Below are 23084 nucleotides of genomic sequence, written 5' to 3' on the forward strand. Positions count from 1 at the left end.
TGTGGGGTGGTAGAGAACAAGGCGGCGTATTTTGCTAATAATTGGTTTGAGCCTTTGACTGAGGAGGAGGTGAAGGAGGCTTTGTATCGGAATAACATCAAGCTGGGGTGGTTGTTTGAGAGATATGGTGCACAGAAGCCTGAGAAGCACAATATGCCACGGTTGTACATACCAAGGCGTATCTGCTATTCATTATGGGTTGTATCCTCTTCCCCAGCATCAACCGCTCTTTTGTTCATGTTCGGTATATGCACCCATTGATTAATATGCGGGAGATTCCTTATTATGCTTGGGGTGCAGCTGTGTTAGCTCATATATACCGGGGTTTGGAGATTGCTGCAAGGAAGGGCAGCAAGAGCATTGCTTGTTGTGTCTGGGTGTTACAGGTTTGGTCTTACGAGAGATTTCCTCGTATTGGCGTGCCTTTACGATCTCCCGGTCAAGAGGATTATCCGGTTGCTGAGGGATGGGCCTATGCTAGTGATACTCATGTCGGGGTTTCGAAGAAGCGCAGGATGTCAGGCCCTCACCACAGCTTACCGTTCTATAGGGGTGAGTTTGATGGTGTTGCTGGTGATGAGGTGGTAAGGAGGCCGTATGCTAGGTTCGAGGATGTTATGGACAACGAGATAATACAGGCACAGTTAGCTGGGTGCGGTCGAGTTCCCCTTGTATGTTACGACGTGGTCGAGTGGCAGCATCCGGACAGGGTGTCGAGACAGTTTGGTTCTAGTCCCCAGATTCCACGGGCACCGGTGAACATGGTTGGTTACAGGGGGGGCTAAGGATGCCACGTTTACAGAGGAGGATTGGCCGGTGCGGTGGTTTATTGATATTGGCAAATGGGCCAGGTTCTGTTCAGATTTGGATGGCCTTATTGATGACTCGGTAGACATAGCTTCGGAGGCTGATTACATGGCGTGGTATGCTGATATATCTCGTATGCGCATAGGGAAGCCCGATCCACAGCCTCAGCAGCAGTACAAGACGAGGGAGTTGTATGATAGCCTCAAGGGCTATGAAGTTGTAAGTGTTTTACAAATATGCATATTTCACATTACACCCCCACACACTACAAAATTTGCATTCACACGTATTTCATCTTGATGATATGATATCCTTGTGGAATTAATGAAAAAATGTTTGCTTGTTTTTGTTTGTAGATGGTTGCCGGGCTTAATATGTTGAAGCAGCTGGATGCTAGGGTTCCTCCTGAGTTTGTGGAGGAGTTTGAGAGGATTTCTGCTACCTTCCTCACACCATTCTCTCGGTTGATGAAGAAGATCAAAGGACCCGCCTACAGACCTCCCACATTTCAGAACATAAAATCAGATTTCATTGCACCTTTGGCTGACGACTTTGACATTCCAGCCATTCCTGCCCAGGATGTCGTTGACATGACACAGCCATCCCAGCATGTGTCTCAGCCACCCCAGGCTATTGCCTCATCTAGTAGGCCCGCGAAGCTTGCATCCCGCAGGATGAAAGAGGAGAAGTGGAGTATCATTAAGAGTCTCAGCATGACAAAGAAGAATGCTATATATTCAGATTGGGGATGGGGCTTTGGGATGGCGCCGAGGAATCCCGGTGGTCTTAGTGTTCAGGACTATCACGTCCATGCATCAGCTATGCAGAGTTTGGCTCCAGGAACATGGGTTGATGACAGGATCATATACACTTATATGGTATTGTTCGTTGTCTAATATATTTTAGTTTTTGCATTTATTTTACTTGTTGCATTAATTTTACTTGTTGTATTTATTTTACTTGTTGCATTCATATATACTTGCAGGGATTGCTAAGGACTCGGGAGGAGGAGATTCACACTGGAGGTATATGGGAGAGGAAACCCGTCTATTATTTCATGGATCCCTACTTCATGGTTCTTGGGAAAGGACATGTGAAGAAAATCAGAAAAGCATCGAGGGTCGGTGGAGATATATTGCAGAGGGCATGGAATAAAGCATTACGTAGCTTTACCGGGTTTTTCAGTGCTACTGTTGGTCCTTCCGTTCTCGAGGCGGACTACATATTCATCCCATATTGTGTCGGAGATGTGCATTGGGTTTTGTTCATGTTCGGTACTAGACGATTTGAAGGTCTTATCATAGATTCAATGAATGACGAGTCGGATTATCGTGAGAATATACGAGTGGTGATATGTTCCTCTACTATTACTGTCTTCTATATAGTCCTTACCAATTGTATATTATATTCATTCTCGGATCATAATTTCATTACAATCATGGTTGTTGCCGAGGCTATTGCATATGGTACACCCAGTCGAGGGGCTTGACCCTACTTCAGCCGAGGTCCTAGCTCTACCGTCCAGGCCAAAGCAACGAAACTCTAATGATTGTGGTGTTTATGTGATGAAGTACATGGACTACTTCACACAAGGATATGACTTAGCTGGGGTACCAAATTGGTCGCAGGAGGAGGTGGATACATTTAGGTAACGGATAGCCAGGGAGCTTCAGTTAGGGAAGGCAAGGGGGATTCCCGGGATTCGTATGCGTAGGCGTCACGAGGCTTCGTAGTTGAATTTCATAGTGTTTTAGTTTGTCGGATTATGTAGTTGGATTGCATTTCATTTTAGGTTGTCGGATTATGTAGTTGGATTTCATTTGATTTTAGGTTGTTGAATTATGTAGTTGGATTTCATTTTATGTTGTCGGGTTTTATTTGGTTTATTTGGTTTGTTTGGTTTGACGTTGTTTAATTTTGTTGGATTTTTGTTATTTTTCAGTATTTTGGGTTGTTGTGGATTTTGGTGGAATTTGGTAGATTTTGGTGGAATTTGGTGGATTTTGGTGTTGTAGGTGTTGGGATTTTGGTGGAATTTGGTTGTGGATTTGGTTGTGAATTTGGTTGTGAATTTCCTGGCTGCTCTGTTTTCAATCTGCAAAAAAACAATTTAATGGCCCCAACCGCGGAAAATTTCCGCGGTCCATCAGTTTTGTTTTTTGCCCCTGAAAACAGAGCAAAAGACAGGGGAAACAGAGTATGTGCAAATTAATCTTCTGTTGAAATTGCTTAATTTTTGGAAGTTAGTCCTAAACTAACTTCCACTAATCTAAACTACTCTCAAAAGTCTTAAAATATGGTAATGAGTGATTTTCAAAAAAAAATTATTTTTTTTCATTTTTTACGTTAAATTGAAAATTCCTTAAAAAAGTCAACGAAAGTCAACGCTTGTCCAAATATTGAAAAAAAACTTTTCAATACATTTCATAACAATTTGTAATGTATAGTTCGACTTGTAAATTTTACTTTTCAATCTCAAATTTTTAGGTACACTTTCAATCTCAAATTTCATACTTTAATTCATATAAGATTCATATAAATTCATATAAAATTCAATGAAAATACATAGATTCGAATGAAAATTACACGATCAATACAATCCACTAAATTTTATGAAATATATTGGTCCTAACCAAAAATACCTAGTATATTAGAAAGACCACCGGATAACCGGTGTTGAGCAACTCCTTGCGTAGTATCCACGAAGCATGCAATATGGTAGAGAACAAGTACACAACCATCACGGATATGGCCTTCCGTAAATTTCCAAGGGTAAGGGTTGGAGTCATTCCAAATGGTAACGGGAATCGTATTCGAGCCATCGTTGAGACGAAATCTTGCAAAATATGTCCCGCGTTCCCTCTTCGTCCCTCCCGTTAGGTGTGAAACCCAACCCTTCATATATTCGATGCGTATTTGGTCCATATTACAACCCTCACGAGGCCTCAAGTTTACAATATCGGCAATCCGATCATATTTAACAAGCTTACCGCCATTCCATCCGGATTTTTTCTATTTTCCATCGGGCGTGTTGTTGCCCAAATTCAAGATCGGAAGGAAGTACGGATCCGGATGAGAGTTCACCAATCTCCACGGTTCAGTATCCTCCATCCAATTGCATGCCTCGATCCAATTTTTGGCCCTATAAGCCTCCTCATCGAGTGGGTACAAGTCCGTTTCCTCTTCCTCCACATGGGGCGGCTCGTCATTGTCCAAAGGATTCACAATTGGGGCTTCCAAAAAACTAAGGGCAAGGAAACAGGCTCCTACAAAGGTTGATTCAAAGGCAAAAACCCCACCTCCTGTTGCAACTCCTTCTCCTCCACCAAAGATAATCGACACTACCGCATTCGACATTCCCGAGAAGGTGGAGGATGCGCCCTTGAAGCGTCAAAAGGTAGTTCCTGATGACCAGTCTTTCGTTCTCAGATACCTGGGCGCGTCCTCTGTTGGGCATTTCACAGAGGATGAAGTCAGAGGTTGGACTTTTAGAACAGAGCAGCAAACAGAGGAGGCCATGGTGAGGGCTGCAGCTGAGCTTCACCTGCATGCCAGGCAGAGTGCTAACATGGCCGCCAGGCTCAGGACGCGTCTTGCTGTTATAGATACTGTGAAGAGCCAGGCCGAAGACAAAGTTAAATCTCTGGAAAAATACATTGCCCTGCTTGCCCAAGAAAAAGATGCTGAAATCAGACGCCTGGAGGGGGAGAGGACGCGTCTAGAAACAGAAAAAGCTGTTTTGGAAGGCAATATCTCCGCAATGGAAAAGCAAATGGACAGCGTCATCGCCCTGAACTCCACCATGCAGCTGGAGCTCGACACCCTGAATGATGATAGGCTGCATGGATGGACAGAGGAGAAAAAGCTAGTTTATCAGCACGGCTTCCAGGCTGGGTTTGAAGAATGGTGCTCTGGGTTCATTGCCAACGACCCAGAGTATACATTCTCAAAGTTTGATGCAGATACCCAGATATGGGTAAATGATTTCAGGGTCAGGGCCGCGGACTCCATCAAGAATAAGAGGATTTTTCTAGGCTTAAAGGAAGAAGACGCGTCCCCTGCTCCTACTCCGCTTCAGACTCAACCTCCCCCTGCGGATGATCAAGACAAACCTCAGGACGTGCCTCCTGCCTAGGACGCGTCCTCTGTTTTTTATGTACTTGAACTACTTTAAGGGTGCGGGCCCCTTGAAGCCTTGCAAATTGTAATGACTATTTTTGGACTTTATTCGCTTGCACTTTTCATGAAGCTTCTCTGCCTTAACCATGCAAATTTTTACTTAAATATTATGTTCTGTCATTTATATGGGCGCGTCTTATGTTGAGGACACATGACATTTGAAATATTGTTGTTATCTTTTCTGCTATCACAGATCAAGCAAATGTCCGTTGTGGGCGCGTCCTGTCTAGTTGAACGCGTCTTTATTTGTTTTGGAAAGTACATGAGCATGGTACTATGCTATACTTGTGTATTTAGTCAAGGCACAAAGCACAATGGGGCGCGTTCTAATATTTTGACGCGCCTAAATTTATCTCAAAGAAATACTTCATACCTCAGGCAGGACGTGTTCTCAGTAAGAACCTGTCTTCCCCTTTTTTTTTAGTTATGTTTTGTCAAAATTAAAGAAACATTCAACTGAAAGAGCATCAACCAAGATAACTTGGGCGCGTCCTTGAAAATAGCACATTTTACTCGAGTTCCATTCATATAAAACCCTAGCTTAGGGCGCGCCCTTTACTTAGGACGCGTCATGAGATCATGCAAACTGAGCAAATATCCTTTTGGAAAGTTTCAAAATTTTATTTATAATGCGCTCTGATGTCAAAAGTGCACCAGTCCCACGGCTACTATGCTCTGTGGGGAAATTATTTCTAAAAAATGACCCTTCAACTAGTCCTAAGGTAAGTAGTACATGCACTACCCCCCTAGGCTAGGAGGAATTTATTTAATTCTAGTCTATAATCTAGGCATAACCCAAAATGATAAAAGAAATACGCAAGGGGCCAAAGCCACGTCTTACTGGTAATACTTTCGGAGATGTTCCGCATTCCAAGCTCGCGGAATTAGCTTCCCGTCCATATCTTTAAGGTGATAAGTCCCCTTCCACAGGATGGACTTTATTCTGTACGGTCCTTCCCAATTAGCTCCAAACACTCCATGCTGGGGGTTCCTTGTATTGGGCATCATTTTCCTAAGTACCAAATCCCCCACCTTCAGCAATTGTCCTTTTACCTTCTTGTTATAATACCTTGCAGCGCGCTGCTGATATGCCGCTAGCCTTAGCTGAGAATTTTCCCTCGTCTCCTCTAAGAGATCTAAATGAAGCCTTTGATTAACCTCGGCATCTTCTTTCCCGTAACAATCTCTGTGAAGTGATCCCGATCCAACTTCCACGGGGACCATAGCTTCGTAGCCGTAAGTCAGCATAAACGGCGTTTCTCCCGTAGTAGATCGCGGCGTAGTGTTGTATGACCACATCACCTTTGGGAGTTCTTCAGGCCAATTCCCTTTACGTTCCTCCAGCTTAGTTTTGAGGGTATGCTTTATTATTTTGTTAACAGCTTCTGTTTGTCCATTGCTTTGAGGATGATAGACCGCCGCAAACTCCTTCTTGATTTTCAACTCCTCACATAGTTGTCGCAACTCCTTGCTATCAAACTGCTTTCCATTATCGGAGACAAGCTTGTAAGGGATTCCAAACCTACATACAATTGAGTTGAAAATAAAATCTCTGATTTTCTTTGCGGTAATAGTACCCAGTGGCATAGCTTCCGCCCATTTAGTAAAGTAATCGACCGCAACCACTGCATATTTGACGTCTCCTTTAGCTTTCAGCAACTCCCCGATAAGATCAATTCCCCACATGGCAAACGGCCACGGGCTTGCCATAGGCGTCAAGAGTGTCGCCGGCATAGACGAGTAGTTTGCAAAGCGCTGGCAGCGATCACATGCCCTGACGAAATTTGTAGCATCTTCTCTCATTATGGGCCAATAATACCCTTAGCGCAAAACTTTCATTGCCAACGAACTACCCCCCGAGTGATTGCCACAGATTCCTTCATGCACCTCTCTTAGGATGTAATTTCCTTCTTCTTCTTCAACACACCTAAGCAGAGGTTGGTTGAACCCTCTCTTGTACAAGACTTCGTCGTATATCACGTATCTTGCAGCCTGATAGCGGAGTTGGCGAGCCATAAACTTATCCTCGGGAGTGTTCCCTTGTGAATGTAGGCTAAAATGGGCGTCATCCATGTCTCCTTGGGAGCCTCATCCACTCGCATAGTTTCTACCTCTGGGATACTAGGAATCTCCTGGATTTTAAGGGGGATGGATCCTAACAACGCAGCCTCTTGTTGCGACCCCATTTTTGCCAGAGCATCCACATTACTGTTCTTCTCCCGCGGAACACATTCCAATCTAATCTCTTTGAACATTCCAATCAGGCGCTGCGTACATCTCAAGTATAATTCTATTCGTGGGCCTCGCGCTTGAAATCCCCCGTTCACCTGATTCACTACCAACTCGGAGTCACTCCTTGCAATCAAGTTCCGCACCCCCATTTCCAAAGCGATTTTCAGGCCATTAATCAGCGCCTCATATTCCGCATTATTATTGGTTGCATAAAACTTGAAATGAATGGCGCTCATCAGATGGTGACCCTCCGGAGACACAAGTACTATACCCGCACCTGCTCCTCCATTGTTAACCGCCCCATCCACATGCAAGATCCACCAAGGATGCGGAAATTCTTCCAAAGACTCCTCAGAACGAGGCGGATGTAGCATTACCAAAGCTTTATCACAAATTTCAGAATCAAATTCCAACAAAAAATCGGCTAAGGCTTGCCCTTTTATCGCTGTTCGAGGTACATATTCCAAATCAAACTATCCCAACTCCACAGCCCATTTCAGTATTTTGCCTGATGATTCTGGTTTGTGCAGGACCTGTCGCAGCGGGTATGCTGTGCGAACTTCAACTCTATGGGCTTGAAAATACGGTCGCAATTTTCTTGATGCAAGAATCAGGGCGTAAACCAGTTTCTCCATACTTGTGTAGCGAGTTTCAGCGTCGTGTAACCGCTTGCTCACGTAGTACACTGGTGATTGCTACCCATCTTCTTCTCTAACCAGAACTGCACTGATAGAATATTCAGACACTGCAAGGTACAGTATTAGAGACTCCCCGTCTAACGGCTTTGATAACATGGGAGGGTTTCCCAGTTGCTCCTTGATTCTTTTGAAAGCCTCTTCACATTCTGACATCCATACAAAGTCTTTTCCAGCTAATTTGATCGCCTTGAAAAATTCCTTGCATCTATCGGATGATTTGGAAACAAATCGATTTAACGCGGCGATTCTCACAGTCAAACTCTGCACTTATTTCACATTGGTGGGTGACTTCATATCCATCAATGCCTTGATCTTTGCGGGGTTGGCCTCAATTCCCCTATGGTTGACAATGAACCCGAGAAATTTGCCCGACTCCACGCCGAACACACATTTTTGCGGGTTTAATTTCATACGAAACCTCCTCAGAATGTCAAACATTTCCATCAAGTGTTTGATGTGGTCACCCGCTACCTTGGACTTTACCAGCATATCATCCACATAGACTTCCATAGTTCTTCCAATTTGATCTTTGAACATCATGTTTACCAACCGCTGGTAGGTCGCGCCAGCATTAATCAACCCAAACGGCATTCCTATGTAACAGTATAACCCCTGTCAGTAATGAAGGATGTATGTTCTTGATCGGGGCCATACATCGGAATTTGATTGTAACCGGAGTATGTATCCATAAAGCTCAGCAACGCATGCCCCGTTGTTGCGTCAACCAACTGATCGATTCTTGGCAATGGGAAGCTATCCTTTGGACAGGCCTTATTGAGATCTGTGAAATCCACATATGTTCTCCACTTCCTGTTCGGTTTCTTCACCAATACTGGATTTGCAAGCCACTCGGGATAGAAAGACTTTTTGATCAGCCCCACCTCCAACAATCGGTCCACTTCTTCTTTTAACGCTATTGCCCTTTCTCCACTTACCGGGCGGCGTTTCTAACGTATGCCTTTACAATTCGGGAGGATATTCAAACGGTGACACATTACCTCCGGGTTGATTCCTATCATATCTGAATGACTCCAAGCGAAGACATCAAGATTTACAATTAGAAAGCGGGAAAGGCTTCCTCTCATCTCATCACCCAACTGGGATCCCACTTTCAAAACCCTGCTCGGATCATTTTTATCAACCGGAATAGATATCGTGTCTTCGGCCGGTCCCGTCTTTTCGGCGGGTATAAGGATCCTGGGATCCAAATCGAAATCAAAGTCTCGGGGTCTTCGACTTCCACTTTTTCATCTAAGGGCGCGTCCTCGTTTGGAGGAGCATCAACCTTAATTTCGTTCAAGGGCGCGTCCTTATTTTGAGGAGCATCCACCTTGAGGTTATTCCCGAGACCTTACAAAATCTCACTTCTTCCTTCTAACTTTTCCCCGTTAACCTCTTTCTGTATGATCGCCTCGATATGGTTCACCACCACTTCCTCCACGCTACGGATCCGCGAAATACGTCCCCGCATCAAAAAAGAATTACCAGAGACATTGGTTTCTTCCTTTCTGGGGCTTTCAACGAAATAGTGGGCATGAACCTCTCCACTTGGTTTGGCATGAATATCTTCTGCATCCTCAAATGGGAGACCTTTCCCTTCATACCGTCTTCTACGAAATTCCTTGACAGCCTTATGATAGCAGTCGCGTGACTCATACTGTGACCCTCTCAGACTGCCAACCCCGTTTGGCGTTGGGAACTTTATCATCAGGTGGTGTATCGAGGTTATCACCCTGAATGCTCGCAACCAAGGTCTGCCGACCAGCACATTGTGCGCGGAATCCTGATCTAGCACCTTGAAATCTATCATTTGGGTAACCGACAAGGCCCCTTCCCCGAGTGTGACGGGAAGCCTGACAGAACCCATGACTCTCACTGCTTCCCCTGTAAAGCCATAGACGTGCGCATCTTCGAAATACATGTCACTATCTGGAAAACCCAGCTTTTTGTAGGTGCTGTAGTACAAGATGTTTGTAGAACTCCCATTATCCAAGAAGACTCGATGTACGTTCATTGCCCCAATGAGCATGGTAATCACCAGCGCATCGTTGTGAGGACGATGCACCCACCTAGATTCTTTTTCTTTGAACGTAATATCAGCGGACTCCCCCTTAAAGACCTTCGGGGGTCTCTCTTCCAAGCTGTGGATGTTGGTGAGCGGTGGATGTCGCGCTTCTCTCGCGTTTTTCTCCAGTGCTCGATTACTATCACCAACAAAAGGGTGTCCTCCAAAAATTGCCCTGATACAGCCAGCCCTCTGAAACTTGACCTCTACTGTTTTTTCAACATCCTCCGCCCGCGGGGGCTGTTTTTCATCCTTACCCTTGTCATCAAGTCCCCTGCGTCGCTTCACCTTGTCAATCCATTCTCCTAGGTATCCTGCCTTGATCAATTCCTCAATCTCATCCCGCAAGTGACGACACTCATGGGTGTCGTGGCCAGTAGACTCATGGTAGTCACAATATTTCTTCTTGTCCCTGCTCTGCCAGGAAGTTAAACGGTCGGGCTTCTTGAAGATCCCTCTATCCTTATTTACCTCGAAGATATGATCAATGGACGCTGCCAGTGGTGTATAATTGCCGACTCTTCTCTCGTAGTTCGATGATGGGCTCCATTCCCTCCGCGAGCTCACAGCATTTACCCTGTTAGGGCTCCTGGCGTTTCGCCTATAATCTGGGCTCACGGATCTGTCCCTTCTCTTGGATCGCCCCTTGGAGTTATAGGCATTGTCATTCTTTTTTGTTTTTGTAAGTGACTGCTCGATTGCTTTAAACGACTCCACCTGCGCAAGCACATCAGCCAACGACACTGGGTCCTTCCCTTGTAGGTGCTTCCAGAAATCCGTCCCCACACGCAACCCAGCTATAAGCAATATTTTCAATGTTTCATCAGTTGCACCCCTGACCAAAGTAGATTCTGCGTTGAACCTTTTGAAATACGAAGTCAAACTTTCTCCTTCCTTTTGTTTCACATTAGCCAGCGTGGTAACAGGTGGTGTGTACTTCACCGCGGCTTGGAATAGTGTCAAAAACAAAGTTTTCATCTATTCCCAGGATGTAATTACACCTGGACCAAGTTTTTGGAACCACTGCTGAGCACCTTCTCTGAAAGTGGCTGCCAAAAAATGGCATCGAGCCAAATCAGGTACTTGATATACATCCATTTCAATGTTAAAATGCCCCAGGAACTCCACAGGATCAGAGTCTCCGTGGAAACGCAAGTCATTGGTTGTGTTCCTGTATCCCGCGGGCAATTGCGCCTCCCTCACAACAGCAGCAAAAGGAGAAGGAGCTTGCGCAGTCGCCATCACTCTTCCTCCCTCAAGATGGTTGAGCAACCTCTTGAGGTCGTTCACATTAAACGTCCCTACCCCAGTTATGGTTTGAAGATTAGGCTGCTGGGGTTGCTCTGCGACTTGCTGAAATTCCCCTTGATTACCCCCCGGGTGTGGCGGAGGATCTCGCCGTCCCTCGCCCCGAGGCTGCGGCGGTGGCTCGTTACCATTTTGGTCCTGGATATTTTCCCGTATGCGAGGTTCATTTTGACCGCGTCACGGAATTTCATCATTGTTCTGCATTCTTACTTGAATTCGCCCGCCGTCCTGGTCATGAGGGCGCGCCCCAGACCCATTACTAGTAACGCTGTGGGAAGCTACGGGAATAATGGCGGGGGCTTCTCCAACGGAGTGCACTCCACCTCTCCTACCATTGTAAGGGGCTCTTCCGTATTGATATCCCATTCTTCCTCGTCCATTCCTTTGATATCCCCGGTAGTAATTCCCGGGCCTTCCTCGCGGAGGGGCACGCTCGTGCTCGTGGTGCCGCACCCCGTCATCCTTTTGGAATGCGGGGGACACACGCGTCGTATCACGGGGCCTCGCTTCTCCGGCGTTTCCTTTCTTTTGCCATTCTACCAGCAACATCCTCAAATCGTCGTCCTCCAACCTTATGCCAAGCCTCCTTTTCAAGGCTGAAAGATCCCTTCCTCCCTCGTCTTGGTTTTGAGTATTCTCCGCACGACGACGCTCGTCCATCGTACGCCCAAACCTATGCGGGTGTGGCACTACCTGGTTGCCCAGGCAAGGCCTTTCTCTGCCTTCAGTGTCCTCATCCGCAAGCTCCACAATAGGTTCTACATCATCCGAATACTCCAAACACCGTGGAGTGATTCGCGGGTTTTCCCCGCTCCCCTGGGTATCTCCTTCAACTACAGGGGCTTTTCCCAAGGCATGACCATAACGGGGGAAACGACGACCTCTCCTCGTCTTTCGACGCTCCACCGTGTTCAGTCTTGAGTTAAAACTGTTAAGAGTATAACCCATGTGATATAATTGCTCCAATATATCAGCGTTGCTGATGAGAACTGGAGGTGTCCCCCCTACATCCGGAGCCCTTGGTTGATCTGCCATGTTTCTGGGAACGTAAGGTTCATGGCGAGTATAACGCCCCCCGCCTTCTCCTTCTGACCTACTGTCACTTCCATCATAAGAACTTCCATCACGATTGTAAGACATCTTTTCCTCCCAAGATTACGACCTTAATTAGCAGCCCCTCCTTCTAGCGCCAATTTGTTGAAGGAGGAATCTGGTAACAACAAAGATTGAGGTTTCTCGCCGGAACTAAGATCTGTGACGGTGGTTCTTTGCCGGAAACTTAAGCGGTGTGTGGTTGTTTTAGGCTGAGATTGATCAGAGTAAGTGGTGGCTCTCTTATCAGCTCTCAACTTCTTACCCTCTCAATGTGCCTACGTACCCTTTATATAGGGATCAAGCCTGACGTAGTTCTCGTAGAATAGGAAGTCTAATGATTTTAGACTTCTTACTCCTAAGCCCAGTAGAAGCCCATCCGATATCCATTTTCCGCTAGCTTTAGGAATGTCCAACTATGAGGCCCAACCGCAAAGGCCCAAGGCTCGTCCATAATCGTAGGACTTCACGGATAGTGCATCTTCCTGCGCAAGGATAACACTCCGCTACAGCTATCTCCCTTAATTTACGAACGCAGGTATAGCCACGGTTCACCCCAAATGCCAGACGCGTCCCTGTCCCCCCAATGAGGATAACCCACCAGATAGCAGGATAGGTGATCCCAAGCTCTTGGGTGCAAAGTGCAGGATGACTCCAAAGTTCTCCAACGAGGACACCCGTTGAATACAAGAACAGAGCTCCCAAAGCACACACCAAAGTAAACCCCACATCCCCAATAAGGACACCCATTGAATACAGGAGGAGGCCTTCAATCATCAGGCATACCCCTGGAGGACTTCAAGCTTTTCACGGACATCCCCCTCCTTGACCGTCTCAATGAGGGAATTCTTCAAGGAGTACCTGCAATAAATACATTAGTAAAAATAACCTCCATTGCTCCTCTCCATGCAAGCTTTGTCCTGAATTTAACATCAAAAGTATATAGACCAAACACAGGACGCGTCCTCACCCTTTGGGCGCGTCCTCACCTCCATAAATCCAAACCTGTTTCCTCATCAACCGTTTCTTATAGCATTCAAGATCACAGGACACGTCCTAGAATATAGGGCGCGTCCTTAACCTTATTAGACTTGCACCGTCTCCTCTAAACCATCATGCACAATATTTCACCTTCAATGACGCATCCTTGCTAAAGTAGGCGCGTCCTAGAGCGTCCATCACCATAAGATTTCATCTGCCAAGCACTTTCATAAACATTGACGCGTCCATAAAGCCTGGGTGCGTCCTTCCTTGACCATGCACTCTTCTCGCCTCGTAACATATCCCTTCCCAAGTAGGCGCGTCCTGAACACTTGGACGCGTCCTCACTTTCACAACGCAATACTGAGTTTGACTGTAATTAGCCCGCGTTTGACCCGAGTCAATCCAATGTCAAATTTTGGGTATAATATACATTAGGCTAATTTACTTTGGGTCAAATATGTTTTGAACGATCATTTGATGATGCATACAAACAAGTTTGGATCATGGAAATATAATGTCAGGAACTGAGAATTACAAAGTAGAAAAATGATGTTACATTTTGTTGATAGGAATGGAACGGGAAAGGATATAAAGAAAGAGTAAAAAAATGAGAGCCCAATTTTTGTATAAAAGAAAGAGTAAAAAAATGAGAGCCCAATTTTTGTCTAACAACGTTCATTAATAAATTGAGTAGAAAAAGAGACTAGAGCATGTTTTCTCAAATTGGGGGGTTTGAGCTCTAATTTATATTGGTCGGAGTAGAATAGATGAAGGAATGGAAATATAAATATATGCCCTTAAAATAGTACATACCCTCCCAGTTTCATTCCCTCCAACAGAGGACTAAAGATTTAGAGGATTTGCAGAGAATAAAGAGAATGCAGGTAAACTATAGAGAGATCAGTCAAGGGAAGCACTTAGAGAGAGAGATGGTGGAAATGACTTCAACTTTGATTTCGGACAGTCAACTAGCTTTACTTGTTTACTAATATTGACTTGGCCACCCTAACTGGCTTTACGTATTGATTCTCGAGTAACCATTTAGTGATTTACATCTATTACAGATAGTTTTTATCTTAAAGTATAGAGTCCTTGAACAGAGAAAAAGAAACTTATATTATACAATTAAAGAAATTTCTCTCTTTCTTCCTCATATTTCCCTAACATTCAAAAAGAGATGGGCTTTGACGGTTCTTAAGCGATGAGGAGTGATTATACACCACTTCCTAACAGATAAAAATTATATGCTATTTAAGCATCAATTGATTGAATTTAGGGGTTAAGGTTAGGTTCGGGGATTTTCAATTGGTGTTAGGATTAATGTGATTTTTAGTCTTACATATTGAGCATTCATTTTTCTGTGGTTGTGGTTGATTGGCCACACTATTATCTGCTGAACAATCTTAATGTAATTGAGAAAACGAATGAGATGGTATTAGAGAAATTGGTAGTTATTGATAACTCCGGTGAGCGGGCGGTTCCGTCCGACGGCGTTCCTAGATCTTTTGTGCGGGGTTGAGGTGTAGCTGCTGGTTGGGCGCCTGCAAAACAACACCGGAAGGGGGGTTTGGCTCCCACGGCGCCTCCGGTGTGAGAATAAGAACAGGCTTGGGAGAAGATGAGGGTATATATGTTTATGTATTTCAGAGGCTGCTGTGTATGTGTGTCTATATGTGATGGCTGCTGTGTGTTTTGAGTTTATGTGAGTGTGTGAGTGCAAGAGAAATTATTTTCCAACCCCTAAACCCTTCAGTCTTGGGGGTATATATAGCCCCAAGGTAGGGTTTAGGGGTAGTTACCTCTAAATCTGGGCCGTTGGATCTTGGGAGCGGAGGACGCCTGGCTTGGGCAGATTGCTTACACGTGTCCAGGGGAGGACCACCTCCAGAGTGTCCTAACGGCCTCTGACACGCGCCGTGCTTGTCTGGGGTGTTGGTTGTTGATAGCTGTCATAGTCACGTGTCCACGTACCCCTCCTTGGCGGGTTGTGGGATGTGATGTGTCTGCTGAGACCTCCCTTACTGTGGTTTTGGCCCTGATCCGGATCCAGGTATGCAGGCGGATCCGGATCCGGGAAGTAGGATGGACCCGGGTCTGGGCTCCTATGTTTGATTGGCTTGGGAGAGGGGGGTCTTAGCAGGTCGGTTGAGCCTGACCCCTTTAGTCCATATTGACTCCTGCCCGGGTCTCTTATGCCCTATCATTTGCCCCCCACTCCCTTATGCAGATTTTCTGGATGAGGGAGTAGAGTAGGGTTGCATATTTGGCTTAGTAAAGAAAAATTCCTGCTCCTGTTGCCCCCCAATCCGGATCTGGTGTAACGGATACCAATCCGGATTAAGGTAGAATAGTTGCTTCAGAAAAATTTGTGCTCCTGGTTGCCCCCCAATCCGGATCTGGTGTAATGGATGCCAATCCGGATTAAGGTAGAATAGTTTCTTCAGAAAAATTCCTGCTCCTGGTTGCCCCCCAATTCGGATCTTGTGTGGTAGATGCCAATCCGGATTGAGGTAGAATAGTTACTTAGGAAAAATTTCTGCTCCTGGTTGCCCCCCAATCCGGATCTGGTGTGGTAGATGCCAATCCGGATTAGGGTAAAATAGTAGAATAATCCTGGTTGACAATGATCCGGATTTTTTCTATTGATCCGGGTATTGGGCTGTGGAATTTGAAAAGTTTGGGATTTGTAACGTCTTTCAGTTTATTCCCTCCCACGAATTTGAATTTTTGGGCAGTTATTTCCTAAAAACTCGGCCCATAATCATCAAGGGTTTAATTTGCATTTATATGTGTGTAATTACACATATATATGTATTAAAAAAAATTGTAACTGCTTCTGGAACCAGTAGGATCCTGCCACGTGGCAGGGGAGTTACTCTTTCCTGGGCCTATAAAAGGCTGCCTCCCCTCTTCCATTTCATTTTTTATTTTCACAAAAGAAACTCAATAGTCCTTTGTTTTTCTCTTTTCTCTCTCACTTTTCTGCAAATCACCGTGTTTGTGGTTGATTCTTCCGCCGTGTCTCGCCGGTCTCGCCATTAATCCTCCATTAACTTGTAAGATCTTCACTTGCTTTTTTGCTTTATTACTCTGTTTTTCTTTTCGATTTTGCTTTTATTTCCTCCGAGTTTTTGTATGCCTTGATTTTGCTTTTTCATCCGCACATAAGTAGTAGAAATCATGATTTTCGGCTTCATTTTTGTTGCTTGTTGGTGCTTGTTTCGTGTGTTTATGCTTAGATCTGTAGGTTTTTGTTGTGTTTTTGTTTGATTTTGAGTTTTTGGGCTCGATTTTTCTGGGTTTTCTCTGTTTGTTCTTCGTGTTCTTGAGAGAATATAATTGTGTGTATAGGTAAAAGGTGCTAATTTCGCTGTTTGATTCTTGGGTTCACTGTTTGTGGTTAGGGTTTTGATTTTGATCCGGGTTGGGGTGTAGGGTCTGGATTTGGGGGAGGTTTATGGTAGGATTGTATAACTTAGGTTTTATTTGTTTTTGGTTGCTTCTGATCCGGGCATGGGCACTTGCCGTTGGGATCCGGGTATATGGGTTTTGTCTCAAGTTTTCAGTTTCTATGGATCCGGATTTGGGTTCTTGTCATCAAGATCCGGGTCCGTTGTGGTTTGCTTTTGTTGATTGTAGTTAACATGATCCGGATCGTTGATGTTTTTCCGGGTTGGACTTGCATTGGTGGTCCGGATCATTAGGTTATGATAAAATTAACATAACGTACCTGATCCGGACCACTTAGCAAGACAAATAAAATCTGTAGGGCCCAGACTAACTGACCTTCATTTTAATAGGTATATGGTCCGGATCAAAGAGCGAGCTAGGAAAGTATACAACTGTTATCCCAACTTTTATGACGAGGAGAGTGATCCGGATTCGTCTGGTAGAGAACAGATCCGGGGCGAGATGGTTAGAAAGGGGTCCGGGTCCGTGGGAACAATTATGAGCTTCCGGTTCAAGAGGCTTCCAGAGAACTCTGTTATTTTCACCCCGGATGGCCGCTGTTCCGATATTAAATATCACTTTGTTAGAAAACCACTCGGGTTTGAAGATAGCATATACTATACCCGAGTCAGATACGAGAGGCACGAGGATGGCAACCCGGGCGTTTATGATCAGGGTGCCCTGGAGGCAGCTTTTGCTTCATTTGGGATCAGCCGGGATCATTACCAGCTGAAGGATTTTTATGCTGAAGCTGACCCGAGTGATATGGACAAGGCAATTCGGGCTGCTTTTCAGTTGACTCCTGATATCGCTTGGAGGTGGCCCAAGCCGTATGAGAGGATCTTTCATCGTCCTGCGGATGGTTTTGTCCCAGTCTGGCTGGAGTATTTAAGGTCCGGGTGGAGCCCACGCTGCCATATTTTTCTCAAGCACCTGTGTAAGTATGTCTATAGGATATCCCCCATGTAGATAACTCCAAATGGAATAAAGTCTATGACTTGGTTCATAGCTTGCTGCAACAAGGCCGGGCTCATGCCTACCTTCAAGTTGTTCCACCAGATATTTTATCTTTCTAGGTCAAGCCAGAAACCTTTTTACGAGCTGAGATTCCGGGCAGCAGAGTGCGGATTTGGTCCGGGTAGGTCCAAACCGGTTATGCACCAGACTTCTTTGAAACATTGGAATGGGGAGATATTGATGTTGAAGGGGTACGATTTGGAGTATCTTCCTTATTTCACAGCTGGGGAGGTTAAGATAAAGTTCAACCCAGAGATCTTAGAGGGGGAGGCCGTAGATCAAATTAGAAAATTTTGTGGTAGTCTCGGGTTCCAGCCAACCCGGGATACGTTTATGAACCATAAACTCCTGTTCCAACTTGGCAGTAAGTTCTTGTTTAATGTTTTTTTTTTGATCCGGGTCCCCATCCCAGCTTGGAGAACCGGATTACCTTCCTTTTGCTTGCATCTTGTAATTTTCGATCCGGATCAAAGTCTATTTTTGGTTCCTCTGCTTTTCCGTATCTTTTGGTTTTTTACTTGTAGCTAATTTGCATAAAACGTCTTGACATGGTCCGGGCTTACTGCAGTATTCTATTTCCGGATTTCGTAGTCTTTGCATTTTTATCAATCCTATGGTGATAGTTTTCCTTTTCCATTTTTCAGGTTTGCCGCATTACAACCCCGCATCCCGGGCCATAATGTCTTCTTCAGCTTATGCAGCAGCTTTTAACTCATTGGGATTGGCATACAAGACAACAAAGGGGGCCCCTGGTACCGGATCCGGATCTGCGGATGCAGAGGGTGGTGCCGAATCTTCTGCCCCCCGGAATGTGGCTGATCCGGGTAATGCTCCCCTGGCTAAGGACCCAGAGGTCCAGGAAATCTCTGACGAGGAACCTCCTTCGAAGAAGAGGAAATCCGCCCCGGGAAAGCCTCCTCGCGGAAAAACTGTTGTTGCTGACCGGGTCATATGCGACTCGGAGGGGAAGGGACCGGATGGGAAGGCCGTGAAGATAGGAACCAAAACTCTAATCGACCTAGCCGGGTTCATGTCCAGTATCCCCTCCGAGGAAGATTGGGAGGAGGTTGAGGGTTATAATATGACTGCTGCCTTGAAGAGGGTCACAGGTCAATGGGGGCAGGTAACTTCTGAATTTTTAAGCCCGTAGTTCCGGATTATGCCCCCCAATCCACTTTTTGCTTATAATGTTCTCTTTTTTTTTTCTCAGCTCGGGAGTGCGATATCTATCTGCTCCGATGTTGCCTTCACTGAGCTCAAGGAGGCTAACAACCGGACTAAAGCTGAGAAGATGCTTTCTGATTCCCTGAGGGGTGAGCTGGAGGAGGCCCGGGAGGGGTTCCGGGTTGTGGAGGCCGGGTTGAACGAGAAACTGAAGAATTCGGAGACCTGGGCCGAGGGGCTGGCCCAGGAAGTTGAGAGGCTCAAGGCCGAGCTTGCTGCTAAAGAGAATCTGAACAAGGAGGCCATCATTGCTGAGTTCAAGGCCAGCGATGTTTATGACTTCGAGGTTGCTCAGGCCGGGGTTCCCGAGGTGCGCAGGTCCTGGGTAGTTGCCGAGCGCCATATCAAAACTGACCCCTTTGCTCCCTGGGAGAGCTTTATTCAGGAGTTCCTTGCTGCAAAGGCTGCGGTTGAGCAGGGTCAAGGTGAACCGGAACCCTACAATGGTCTGAGCCCCAGCTTCCTCTAGATCCGGACCAGCTTTGCAAAGCTTCTCGGGCCCAGCCCATGTAATTTCATTTCTAGGATTTCTTGATTTCGTACTTGGATTTGTTCCGGATTGATGTCAATCCGGATCCTTCTTTGAAATTTTCTTTCGTCGTAGAAAATGTTTGCTTTTCTTTTATCTGTTGTTTTTCCTTTTTGAGCAATCCGGATCCTTGTTATTGCCCCTAAGCCGGACTGGGTTCATATCGGGTTTGGTCCGGGTATGGGACAGTGTCCGGGTTGATGCTTACTTTTTTACTTTATGTAATTGCTTTTAATTTTGCTTTCAATCCGGGTATGTTGAACCCGGATTGATGTTTGCTTTTTTGCTTTATGTACTTGGAGAATTTAAGTACATAATGTTTGTTTGCATCCCGGATTTGAATGCTAATCCGGGTTGTTTTTTGCTTTTCTGCTTTATGTACTTGGAAAATTTAAGTACATATTGGTTGTTTACAACCCGGATTTGAATGCTAGTCTGGGTTGTTTTTTGCTTTTAAATTTGCTTTCAATCCGGGTATGTCTAACCCGGATTGGTGATTGCTCCATTTACTTAGAATTTTTCTAAGCGAATAGTGGTTCTTTCATTTTTTTTGCTTCTAACCCGGGTATGAGAAGGTACCCGGGTTGTTTTTTCCTTCCATAACTGGTAATTTAAAAGTAATAACTTTCTGAGAAAGGAAATTTCTTTTCATTGATTTGCAAATTTTTTCATACAAAATATAGGATCATAGATTGGTTGCTTGCCATAGGCTACAAGTTCTGGTTGCTTTTGGTTGCTTTTTCTACTGGTAAAACTTTCTGAGCCTGAGTCCATACCATGTATTTGGTACTTCAGACTCATCCATGTTCATGAGCTTGTATGTCCCTGGCCTTAGAACTTCCTTGACTTTGTATGGGCCTTCCCACTTCGGCATTAGTTTTCCAGTGTTGGTGGGGTCTGAAGCTTCCGTGTCTCGAAGTACCAGGTCTCCAACTTGAAAGTTTTTGACCCGGGACTTCTTGCTAAAGTGCTCTCTTGTTTTCTGCTTATATTTTTCCATTCTTGCCACTGCCTGGTCTCGGACTTCATCAATTAGCTCAATATTCGTTCTGAGCCCCTCCTCATTTGCTATCTCATCAAAGTTGATTGCTCGATGGGAGGGGGATCCTACTTCAATTGGTAGCATGGCTTCAGTTCCATACGCCAACTTGAAGGGGGTTTCTCCTATGCTTGTTCTGGGGCTTGTTCTGTCTGCCCAAAGTACATTAGGCAATTCTTCTGGCCATTTGGTTTTGCTTTCCCTGAGTTTCTTCTCTATCCCCGTGAGAAGTATTCGGTTTGTTACTTCAACTTAGCCGTTTCCTTGAGGGTAGGCTACTGATGACTTCTTGTGCCGGATGCCCCTTTCTTGAAGGTAGGATTCGAATTCTGAACCAACGAACTGTGGACCATTATCTGAGACCAGTACCCTCGGGATCCCGAACCTCATCAATATGTTGTCCATGAACTTGATGCAGTCTTGTTGGTTTATTGTTCTCATTGCCTTTGCCTCTACCCATTTTGTCATATAATCGACTGAGACTAGCAAGTAACTGAGGTCTCCTCTGGCCCTGGGAAAGGGTCCCATGATATCAATGCCCCATACGGCAAATGGGATTGGTGCAAGACTGAAGAAGGTAGGACTGGGCTTATCCGTGTCACATTGCTGAAGAGTTGGCATTCCTTGCATTTTTTCACAAAGTCTATTAAATCCTGATGGATAGTAGACCAGTAGTACCCCTGCCTTATGATTTTATGAGCTAGTGCTTTTGCGGACATGTGGTCCCCGAAGATTCCTTTGTGAACTTTCATGAGGCAGTACTGTGCCTCTCCTGGGCCTATGCACTTGAGGATGGGGGAGGAGAAGGTCCGGCGATAGAGTATTCCCTGTTCCATGAAGAATTTTGAAGCTTTTGCCTTTAACCTTTACGCCTTCCCTTTATCCTCCGGGAGCTCTCCCTTCTCCAAGTAGTTAATGAATGGGGTCATCCAATTTGGACTGTTGTCTATTTCCATGACTTCCTCAGAATCTGTACTTGGTTTCTGCAATTCTTCGAAGTAGACGGAACAATCCAGGTCTGATGAATTTTGAACAAGCTTAGATAGTGTATCAGCTTCTGAATTTTCCTCTCTGCAGATTTGGATGACTTGTATTTTTGGTATCAAGGTGAGGTAGCTTTGGACCAGAGCCTGGTACTTGGCTAGAACTGGATCCTTGGCTATGTACTCCCCATTTGTTTGCTTTACGATGATCTGGGAGTCGCTGTAGATTTTGAGATTCTGGATCCTGAGTGTTCTTGCTAGCTTCAGTCCTGCGATCAAGGCCTCGTACTCTGCTTGGTTGTTTGTTGCTGAGAATGCAAAGGAGATTGCTGTTTGGATTGTGAACCCTTCTGGGCTCTTTAGGATGAGTCCGGCTCCCGATCTTTCATTGGTTGAAGAACCATCAACTTTGAGAGTCCAGGCTTCTGTTTCTTGATCTGTGTTTCTATCAGGGTCAATGCACATGGGCACGGGCTCTTCTTCTGGGAAATTGCATTCTATGATGAAATCAGCTAGAGCCTGGGCTTTGATTGCTGTTCTAGGAATGAAACTTAGATTGAACTGACTTAGCTCAACTGCCCAATTTACCAACCTCCCTGAGACATCTGACTTGTGTATTATCTTCCTTAATGGTTGATTTGTTACAACTCGTATCTCCCTTCCCTGGAAGTAGTGTCTGAGTTTCCTGGATGCTGTGACTAAGGCATAAGCAAACTTTTCTAGCCTCGGGTACCGGGTCTCTGCATCTTTTAGCGCTTGGCTCACATAATAAACTGGTTGTTGTTTGACATTCTCTTCCCTGATCAAGGCTGCTCCAACTGCCAGGGCCCCTGCTGACAGGTAAAGGGATAGGGGTTCCCCGGGTTGAGGTTTTGTTAACACAGGGGGTTGAGAAAGGTACCTTTTGATTTCTTCAAATGCTCTTTGGCATTCCGGGCTCCAATTAACTTCTCTCTTGTTGGTTGCTCCTTTTAACAGGTCAAAGAAGGGTAGGCATCTTTCAGCTAGCTTGGAGATGAATCTTCTGAGTGCTGCTAGTGATCCTGCTAGCTTCTGCACATCTTTTTGTGTTCTGGGAGCCTTCATCTCTTGAATTGCCTTTATCTTTTCTGGGTTGGCTTCAATTCCTCGGTTGCTTATCATGAATCCAAGGAATTTTCCTGCCCCTACTCCAGATGTGCATTTTTCTGGATTGAGCCTGAGTGAGTATTTTCTCAAGTTGTCGAAGCATTCTCTCAGGTCTCCTATGTGCCCGGGGACGCTTGTGGATTTTGCAATCATATTGTCCACATAGGATTCCAGGTTCCTTCCAATCTGGTCCTTGAAGATTTTATTCATTGCCCTTTGATATGTTGTTCCCGCATTAGTCAATCCGAACGACAGTATTACATAGGCATAGACCGCCCTGTGGGTGATGAAGGCTGTCTTTAGAATGTCTCTGGGATTCATCTTGATCTGGTTGTACCACGAGTAGGCG

General features: G+C 45.3%; 1 protein-coding gene across 1 annotated transcript; it reads right to left on the minus strand.

Annotated features, from left to right (window-relative positions):
- Positions 1-5823: 5823 nt before the first annotated feature.
- On the minus strand, positions 5824-6210 carry LOC141714460 (uncharacterized). The gene has a single exon (XM_074517979.1). It carries the CDS (start codon positions 6208-6210, stop codon positions 5824-5826), a length of 387 nt encoding a protein of 128 aa, XP_074374080.1.
- Between the last annotated feature and the right edge of the window lie 16874 nt (positions 6211-23084).

Source organism: Apium graveolens, chromosome 3 (genome assembly GCF_009905375.1).
Source record: "Apium graveolens cultivar Ventura chromosome 3, ASM990537v1, whole genome shotgun sequence".
NCBI classification, from domain to species: domain Eukaryota; kingdom Viridiplantae; phylum Streptophyta; class Magnoliopsida; order Apiales; family Apiaceae; genus Apium; species Apium graveolens.

Excerpts from the sequence above, each read along its gene's own strand:
- LOC141714460 (XM_074517979.1), bottom strand. The coding sequence starts at position 6,210 with ATGGTCCCCGTGGAAGTTGGATCGGGATCACTTCACAGAGATTGTTAC.